The sequence below is a fragment of the Mchenga conophoros genome, linkage group LG15, assembly GCF_057382185.1.
Source record: "Mchenga conophoros isolate Kocher_MC1m ecotype Shallow Benthic linkage group LG15, M_conophoros_male_GT1.1, whole genome shotgun sequence".
NCBI classification, from domain to species: domain Eukaryota; kingdom Metazoa; phylum Chordata; class Actinopteri; order Cichliformes; family Cichlidae; genus Mchenga; species Mchenga conophoros.
Window position 1 is genome coordinate 950,034 of NC_140540.1, and position 9,961 is coordinate 959,994.

Sequence of the window (9,961 nt, forward strand, 5' to 3'; positions counted from 1 at the left end):
TTTATGGCCGTGTGCAGAGGATGCCTGGCATTGTCCATAATGTCCATCAGTTTCTTTAGTGTCCTTTTCTCTGCCACTGTCACCAGAGTGTCCAGCTTCATGCCGACCACAGAGCTAGCCTTCCTGATCAGTTTCTCCAGCCTGGATGAGTCCTTCTTTGCTGTGCTGCTCCCCCAGCACACCACAGCATAGAAAAGTACTCCAGCAACCACCGACTGGTAAAACATCCTCAGCAGCTTCCTGCAGATGTTAAAAGACCTCAGCCTCCTGAGGAAGTACAGTCGGCTTTGGGCTTTTTTATACAGGTGCTCTGTGTTGCATGACCAGTCCAGTTTATTGTCCACCCACAGCCCGAGGTACTTGTACTTGTTGACCACCTCCACCTCCTCCCCCTCTATCTGAACCGGCAGTGGACCTGCTCTGGACCTCCTGAAGTCCACAACCAGTTCCTTAGTCTTTGAGGTGTTGAGTTGCAGGTGGTTTGTGTGACTCCATGCGACAAAGTTCCTCACCAGACTTCTGTACTCCTCTTCCTGATCATCCCAGATACACCCCATGATGGCTGTGTCATCTGCAAACTTCTGAATATGGCATAATTCAGAGTTGTAGCAGAAGTCAGAGGTGTACAGGGTGAAGAGAAGAGGGGACAGCACAGTTCCCTGTGGTGCTCCTGTGCTGCTGACCACTGTGTCAGACGTGATGTCCTTCAGCCTGACGTACTGTGGTCTGTCGGTGAGGTAGTCGGAGATCCAAGCCACCAGGCAGGGGTCCACCTCCATCCTGTTCAGTTTTTCCTGAAGCATACAGGGCCGGATGGTATTAAAGGCACTGGAAAAGTCAAGAAACAGGATCCTGACCGTGCCTTTTCCCCCATCCAGGTGTGAGTGGGCTCTGTGTAGGAGGTACAGGATGGCATCCTCCACTCCGACACCCGCCTTGTATGCAAACTGTAGTGGGTCCTGGGCATGTTGTACCTGTGGTCGGAGGAAGTTGAGGAAGAGCCGCTCTAGAGTCTTCATAAGATGTGACGTCAGTGCCACCGGTCGGAAGTCATTCAGCTCATTGGGCCGGTTCCTTTTAGGGACCGGGACGATGCAGGACGTCTTCCATAGGGCGGGCACTCTCCCCAGTCGCAGACTGAGGTTGAAGACTCGTTGTAGCGGCTCCCCAAGTTCAGCAGCACACGCCTTTAGCATCCTAGGACACACCTTGTCTGTGCCTGCTGCCTTTCTGGGGCGAAGCTTCCTCAGTTGTCTCCTGACCTGATCCACTGTGACACTGGGAGATGTTTGGGAGGAGGGGAGGGGGGGAGATGTCTTGCTGCTGAGAGAGGGATTGGAGGAGGGGGGTGTCATGGTGTCAGGAAGGGGGGGAAGCGAGGGAGGCAGGAGAGTGGGGAGAGGACTCTGTAGTGAAGGTGAGCGTGAGGGTGGGGGGGTTGTGGGCTGGTCAAACCTGTTGAAGAAGTTGTTGAGTTCGTTTGCCTTCTCCACAGTCCCCCCCCCCCACTGTGCTTTTCTTGGTGTTGTGGCCTGTGATGGTTTTCACACCATTCCAGACCTCCCTCATATTGTTCCTCTCCAACTTCTGCTCCACCTTCCTCCTGTAGGTGTCCTTTGCTTCCCTCAGGCAGTGTTTCACCTCCCGCTGTGCTGCTTTCATCTCCTCCTTCACTTTGCTCCTGAAAGCCTTCTTCTTCATGTTGAGGACAGCTTTGACTTCCTGTGTTACCCACGGTTTGTTATTAGGATAACACCGTACCGTCTTAGCAGGGGCGACCGTGTCCACACAAAAGTTGAGGTAGTCTGTAAGACAGTGTGTCGCCCCCTCTATGTCCTCACCATGTGGGCTCAGGAGCACATCCCAGTCTGTGGTGTCATAACAGTCCCTCAGAGCATCCTCCTTTTCTGGGGTCCATCTCCGGATGGAGCGCGTTGTGACAGGCTGCCTTTGGACGAGGGGTGTGTATTGTGGCTGTAGGTAAACCAGGTTGTGGTCTGACTTCCCTAGTTGCACTCACGTTAAATCTTTGTCCTACACTCAGAAAAATAAAGGTGCCAACTGGAACCAAAAGTGGTTCTTTAGACTGATGCCATAGAAGAACCTTTTTTGGTGCCACAAAGAACCTTTCAAACAATGGTTCTTTGAAGAACCATTTCTTTCAGTGGTTCATTGAAGAACCATTAAAGGTGCCCCAAAGAACCATCAAGAAATGGTTCTTTGGGGCACCTTTAATGGTTTTTCAAAGAACCTTTTTAAAAATGGTTCTTTAAAGAACCATTTTTAAAAAGGTCCTTCAAATGGTTCTTTAAAAGAACCATTTTAAAGAACCTTTTTTGAGTGGTTCTTTAAAAAACCATTTTAAATCTTTCAAAATAAAATGCATCATAAATTGAATTTGAGTAGGGTAAAATAAATACGAGCAGAGCATAGACATATATTAATGGTTTATTGTCATTTTGTAGTTACCAAAAGACAAAAAGGCATTTTAACCCTCAGCACAACATCACTACTAATACATGTCACATATTAGTGTTTTAAACAGTAATAATTAATAAATATATTGGCTATACTATAAATAAATATATATATATAAATACTATATCTACAGATAACACAACAAATAATACATGTATTGTTTAATTAATAAAACATCAGAAAGTGATAAAACACATTAGAAATAGCAATAGCTTCATAACAGACCAATAAATCAACACATTTTCATCAGCAGATATTTGCATGTTCAGTAAAAACATTTCAACAACAAGTTTATGATTAAAATGATCAATGAACTTCAGCCTTACGCTATGTAATGTACTTTTCATGTTGTACTCATGGTCCTTTGTTAGTCCAGTTTAGGACAATGTCTCTGACGTAAGTTTCATATCAAATATATGTCATATCAAAACAAGCCCACACCTGCAGTTGTTTCAGTTTTTCACTGGTGTTTCCTGTCAGCTGGTCAACCTCACTCAGGCGGACATCCATATCAGCCAACCAAATGACAAGTTCCTCCCTTTGTGCTTCAAATCCCTCCCACTCTGAGACAAGGAGCTGAAAGAGAGAGAAAAGAGTCAATTATAAAGAAGAGAGAAAAGTGAAACCCTCCTCAGGTCTGACTCGCATACCTGCAGTTGACCTGTGATGGACTCCAGTTTGGCGTTCACGTCATCCCTCGTCGATGCCAACAGCCGAGTCTGCAGGGTGCCCTGGAAGAGCTGAGTTAATGTTCGACTCCTCCTGGTCAGGCTCTCCAGCTGGATGACCCGAGGTCTCCCCTCTCGCCGCTGCCTCTGAACACAGAAACACAAATTGCATCTGAAGCAGGAGGTGCAGATTTTTTTTGCTATTCTTTTCTAAATCCAGGCTAGATCACGTGGAGGTATTTGGAAAATTGTTTTGGCCAGTGGACGACTGTTGTCTTGCAGAAAGTCAAATCAATCAAACAAATGCTATACACAATCAATTCACAAGAACACATTGTAAAAAATAAGTCCAGTTCTTGCCTGATTTCAAGTGAAATCTGCATCAAAACAGGGTAAAATGAGTGTTTGCAGCAAATGTGAGCACAAAGCCTCACTTTGTACAAGCCTGCTATTACAGTTCTCCTCTATGCAGACGACTTTCCTGTTTTCAAGGCACAACTTGGATCTGCTGTACGAATCTTATGGATACACACTAAATGAAATAATAGTGTGCATGACTCCAGATTCTGATCCCTCATCCTAATATGGTCCCAACATAGCAACAGCAATAATGCAAATGTTGAGGCTTCAAAATACAAAGTCCATAAACCAATGGCTGACATGGGTTTTATCATAAGGGTGATAAATATACAGATTTCAGTCTGTCTTAGAGATTTGATGTTCATTTACCTGCAGATGCACGATACGTACCTGCTCCATGGTTTTTCACAACATTTTGCATATCACTATTTAATACAGGAAGTACGTGAACTAAAACATGTCATCGTTCTTTGTGAGAGGACCATATTAATGAAACAAACCTCAATGACATCATAGGGATCCCTAAAGATGCTCCTGCTGCTTCTCTTCCTCCTCATCCAAAGCTTCCTTCTCCTTGTCCTCAACTTCCATCCAATTGTAATTCAATCTAATTGTGTTTCTGCCCCTCCTCTTCCTCATTTTGTTGGAGCTGTGAACACAGTTAATGTGAATCTGGATTAATTTGTGCAAACAAGAAAAATCTACAGCTTTTTGGTCAGAGGTGCTCTTGTGATTTAAGCCGGGTAGAGTAGATTTATGTGTTGATGCTACCTGCTTCAGCTCTGGCTGCTGAGTGATATTTACACCCTGGCTGGATAACAAACTTTAACCATGTGCTGAACTTTGGCCCAGCGTTGATACCTCTTGTTAGTATAACGACCTCTTCTTAGCTTGTATGTATGATGTATGATGGTGGATAAATGAAATATACAAAAAAATTTAACTATATTACAAAAGAACATCTATCTTGGAAACATCAAATGACCGGAGCATAACTTGTCAACTAGTCCGAAACTAAGTTATGCAGGAACAGTCAAAGACACACCTTCTCATGTCACATTTTTATTCATTTCTATATAATTCGATTAGACAATGAAGAGTCATCTAATCTAATTATTCATTCAAAACTCTTATGCATAGCTGTATTTTATACAGCTCATGCAGAATTCAAAGTACAGGTTCATGTGAGTATTTAATGTACGGCTCAGATCTACAGAATTTCAGAGTTTCTAGAGCAGACACAGAGCTCACAACAGGCTTCAGGCGCCATTTTAGTGACTTTAATAATATATTAAATTTTAATTTCGGTCTAGCTGACATTAGGTTATGTACGCAGCACGCAATTGAACCACATATTTTAGAAGCCAAAGGTTCAAATTAGCTGGGAGCAGCTTCACTTAATTATAACAGTGGTTTTGTTAGGAAAACAGTTTCTGTATACCGGATACTAAATTGCGCTGACCTCAACGGCTAACTTATCTAGCTAATCGCTACTGTTAGCACAACATTAACAGCAAGCTACAATGACGAGTAACAAAAACAAAACAGTAATAAGGTTTTAATGGAAATGTTTTACCTTTTCTAACAGTCCCAGAATCCACAGCTTCAAAGTCCAGCAGGTACTGAAGACTGTTATCCGTTTCGCTGTCACCGTCCGTGAGTTTTTTTTCCCCGAAAGGTCAAGGCCCGCCGCTCGCACACTCTGTCTGCGCATGCGCATCCCAACGACTGACCCCCTCCGTCCGCTCCCGGGAGGTTATAGTATGACGTGTTCTGACGTCACTCTCTCTCTCTCTGTCATTTATTTGGCTCGAAACACATATTAACAAATTCAGAATCAGAATCAGAATACTTTATTGATCCCTGGGGGAAATTATTTTTTGTTACAGTGCTCCATTTTAAACCAACATTAAGACAAGACAGACAATACACTAACTAAGAATAGTACAATATATACATATATATATACATACATACATACATACATACATACATACATACATAAGTCACTCATAAATAAATAGTTGGAAAAGAAACATGTGTAGTTGTAGCAGTAACCAGTGTGTTAAGTGGATGCGTTGTACAGGGAGATGGCCACAGGCAGGAATGATTTCCTGTGTCGTTCAGTGGTGCTTTTCGGTAATCTCAGTCTCTCACTGAACGTGCTCCTGTGACTGACCAACATGTCATGGAGTGGGTGGGAGGTGTTATCCAACATTGTCTTTATCTTGGACAGCATCCGCCTCTCCGACACCACCTTGAGGGAGTCCAGCTCCATCCCCACAACATTGCTGGCCTTACGGATTAGTTTATTAAGTCTGTTGGTTTGCTCAGTGATGAACAACTACTCAGATCATTTACCTAAGCTGTGCTTTGTCAAAACGAAGTGTGTGTTCATTACACTGACATTCTGTTCTGCAATTGTTATTTACTTGTATCTTATAATTTGACTTTACATACTGCTGGGTGGTTTGTAAAGTTTACAATAACTAGTATTATCATTATGCTGTATTTTCAAAAATATATAATAATCTCAAAATTAATGCCTTGGAGTAGAAAATAGTAATGCTTTATTAAAATTTAAAACTAAAGTACACTTGAATGTGTGTATTGTGTCTACTGTTTGTTAACTCACCATATTCATAATGTGTTTGTGGGGTTAGGTGTGTGTGTGTGTGTGTGGGGGGGGGGGGGGGGGGGGGTTAGGGTCTTTAGGCTTTGGCCCCCACCCCTGCCACCAGTATATTTTTAAGCAAATATTTCTAACTTTTATTTGAATATTCAGTTTCCTACCATCTTCTCTTAAAGGGTAATTGCCAGGTAACCCGCCCTCCCCCTTCGCACACACATGCACACAAAGAAAACACACAGTATAATTCACAGCCTCATTATAGTGAATAAATATTTATGCCATTTACACCATCAAACTTAGATTGCTAAGGATGAAGAACCTTTTGTTCTTTACAGAACCATTTGTAATAGCTGAAGAACCATCCACAAAATAAAAAGGTTCTTTGACGTATGATGGTTCTTTAAAGAACCATGAAGCCATCTGAAGAACCATTTAAGAACCATAATTTTTCTGAGTGTACATGTGATCATGCTGAATCGGTTATAGCAACATTTTCCACACCTATGCCTCGGAGCACAGGTGTGAAGTTCCAGGGATTACAGTCAGTGCTGTGAAAACGTTTTTGCTCCCTCCCTGATTCGTGTTTGCATTTTTGTCACGTTTGAGATCATCAAACTAATATTAGACATAGATGGCCAAATACAGAATGCAGTTTATAAATGATGATTTCATTTATTAAGCAGAAACAAAATGCTATCCAAACCTGCCCTTTATTAAAAACTAAGTGCCCCTCGGTGAGTTCACTCTCGTTAACCACACCCAAGCCTGACTAGCAGGTGACCCAGCCCTACTGCCAGACCTGTCGAAGAAATCACTTAAACAGAACCTATCTTACAAAGTGAAATAGGATAAAAGATATCAAAACCAAACCAAACAAAACCCACGTCAAGCCATCACCTAAAGAAAGTCATTAACACGCAAAGGTTAAAAAGCATTTTCTAAGGCTTTGGGACTCCAGAGAACCACAGTGAAGGTCATTAAATCCAAATGGAGAAAACTATAAACAGTGGCCAGGAGTGGCCCACCTACCAAAGTTGCTCCAAGAGCATCAGCGACTCATCCAGGAGGTCACAAAAGAACCAAAAAAACATCTAAAGAACTGCAGGCCTGACTCACCTCAGTTTAGGTCAGAGGTCATTCAACACCGGGCAAAAAAGGCATCCATAGAAAGGAAGTATTTCAGTGTTATTGCTAACTACTCTTAAGCTAATGTTGTGTTCAGCCTTTACAATACAAATGAGACGTGCATGATCCCTAAACCTCGTCCCCAAACACACAACTGTCTGCTGTACCTCAGCCCTCCTGAGATAAGTGACAGATCAACATTTGGTAAGTTCCCCAGACAAAAGACACAAAACAGCCGGCTATGAGATGGAATTATAAACTCACTGAAAACCAAGCAATCAAAAAATAGGACAGAACAGGGAATCACGCCCACATTTACACTAGAGGGATAATATTAAATGAAAAAGATGAAGAATTCTGCAGAAATGACATGCGTGATGCTCAGAATTTGTTGGCTTGATGTGTCGTCCTCGTGCCCCACAAACATGTTTTTGGTTTCTGGCCACACTTTGGTAATTTGACACTAAAATGATTCCTGCGAAATTTCAACCCTTTAGAAACAGTAAATGATTTTGGTGAGGAAATGATGATCACAGGAGAAGAATTAAAATAGCATGATCCAAATATAGGATAATCTTTTGGGAACCTATTAGTCAGTGCATGATGCCAGCATTCAGATTAAAAAAAGGAAAAAGTAATTATTCTGATTATAATACCGATGAGATATTCGTGATTGCAGAGTGGACCAAATATAGCAGGTGAAATTACATTTAAAGGACTTTTTTTTTTTTTTTTTTTTTTTTTTTTTAAATGACATCAGAAACAGCAGTATGCGACATTACGTGATGGCAGAGCTTCAGTTCATCCTTTGTCATTTTTTTTTTTTTTTTTTTTTTTTTTTAATAAATAGGACAGGGGGAATGAATGAGAGAGAGAGGGGGAGAGAAAGAAAGAAAACCCAAGGGGAGAAGAGACGGTGAGAAGGGGGGGGAAGAGAGACAAAAAAAAAACAAAAAAAAAAAAACTCCTGGGTCACCTGTATGGAGAAAAAAAAAAAAAACAAACAAACAAACAAACAGAGGAGACAGCAAACAACAAAGAGCAACATAATAATAGAGAAAACAAAGCACCATCACAATAAACTAGCTAGTCATAGATATCAGTATTTACTAAGTAATAAACGATATTGTGCAGCACGCAAGATAGACAGCGCACAGTGTGCTTTGAGGCAGCAGCCAAGAAAGCTTTAGTCCGCGTCTGTGAATACCCATGTGTGCATACCTGTGTGGATCAGCATGCTTGCATTCCAAAGGTTTCTCCATGTAATGATCTGCTAGGGAGTGTGGGGGGGCCACAGCCCCGTCCTCCAGGGTGTGAAGCGGGTATGGAGGAGATCAAAACTCCAGACATCCAGAGGCCCCCAGAACACAAGAGACCATGGAAGACCAACAGAGGGGCAGCCGCGCCACTGTTCCAGTGAGAGCTGAGGAGAGTCCCAGATGAGGGCTCACTCAGCAGCCGCGGAGCAGAAGCCAGGGGGGGTTGCAGTGACGCGCCCGTGAGCTCCGCCGGCCCCCAGCTGCGCCTGAGTGACCGAGCCCTAGGCCGAGAGGCCGGGGGCACCCCACCTCCAAAGGGGCCCGAGCGAGCCCCAGGCCCCAGGCCCCGACAAGCGGCCGCCAAGGAGTGAGCCGGTGTGTACCCGGACGCCCACCCCCAGACACAAAGAACCACCAACACACCGACACCTGAGGGAGTCCGCCACCGGCAGGGGAAGTGGTGGTGGGTGGAGATAGGCCTCCAAACCTTGGAGGGCCTGAGGTGTCCCCAGAGAGGTGGCGTCTGATACCCAACCTGACATATAGACACAGACATACAGGCACACACAGACACAAACATCCATTCCCACCCTCATGCTCTCATATGCACTCACTCCACACTCAACCAACGTGGAGACAGACATAAAGAGACGCTGTACACACAATCACACTCCCCAAGCGTACTCTACAAACCGGGTCTAGGTACCCTTGCCCCTGGAGGGGGGAATTGCACCCAGACCCAGGTGGTGTTACCCTTTTCCCTGCGGTGGGGAGAGGCAGACCACCCCGACTCCGCAGCAGCAGGGAGGCCCCACACCCCAGACCGCAGTCGGACGGCCAACTCCTCCTACTAGCCCTCCCGCTCCAGCAGGCCGCAGAGAATGGGGGTGGGAGAAGACTCCAAACCTCCCTCCACCCGCTCATTGTAGTGTTGATGCATATGTGTTCTAAGGTGCAATTAAAACCCAGGAGGGCATGGAGCTACCTGCCAAGGAGCAGCAGGTAAGCGCATAGTCCCTCCTGCTAACCCTCAATGACTAAGTGTATTTAAAATTGAGAGGTGGGCAACGACGTCAGGGGTGAGGTATACACCCTGATGGTGATTTGGACTCCGTGATTGTGCCCACCCCCAAGATCCTATATGTATGTGTAATGAGAGTGTGAATAATGTGAATCTCTAAGTTGTGGGATAAAATTGAGGCAGAGGCAGCCAGAAGGGGACAGGGGGGGGGGGGGGGGGTAGCCTCCTCTGCACCCTGGTGACATACCCCCACTCCAAGGCCCTGCATGTGTGGGTGGTTGTGGAGGAGCGGGAAGAGGGAGGCAGCTGGAGATGGGGAGGGAAGGAAGGGAGGGGCAGGTAACCCCTCCCTGGGGCCAGCTCCCCCGCTGACCCCAGTAGGCACTCCCACCCTCCGCGACCCGCCAGGGAAGGGGGG

General features: G+C 44.7%; 1 protein-coding gene across 1 annotated transcript; it reads right to left on the bottom strand.

The window, feature by feature from the left end:
* Nucleotides 1–2,434: 2,434 nt before the first annotated feature.
* Nucleotides 2,435–5,216, bottom strand: LOC146557436 (uncharacterized). The gene is made up of 4 exons (XM_085246570.1): nt 5,083–5,216; nt 4,007–4,155; nt 3,129–3,293; nt 2,435–3,054 (listed from the first exon to the last, which is right to left on the bottom strand). Exons 2-4 carry the CDS (start codon nt 4,061–4,063, stop codon nt 2,887–2,889), a joined length of 390 nt encoding a protein of 129 aa, XP_085102696.1. The 5' UTR covers nt 4,064–4,155; nt 5,083–5,216; the 3' UTR covers nt 2,435–2,886.
* Nucleotides 5,217–9,961: the final 4,745 nt, after the last annotated feature.

Bases quoted from the DNA above. Each gene is read 5' to 3' on its own strand.
- LOC146557436 (XM_085246570.1), bottom strand. From the start codon at position 4,063: ATGAGGAGGAAGAGAAGCAGCAGGAGCATCTTTAGGGATCCCTATGAT. The intron at 3,294-4,006 runs GTTTGTTTCATT...TTCTGTGTTCAG, and splicing joins ATCCCTATGATGTCATTGAG to AGGCAGCGGCGAGAGGGGAG. The intron at 3,055-3,128 runs GTATGCGAGTCA...TCTCTCTTTCAG, and splicing joins CCATCACAGGTCAACTGCAG to CTCCTTGTCTCAGAGTGGGA.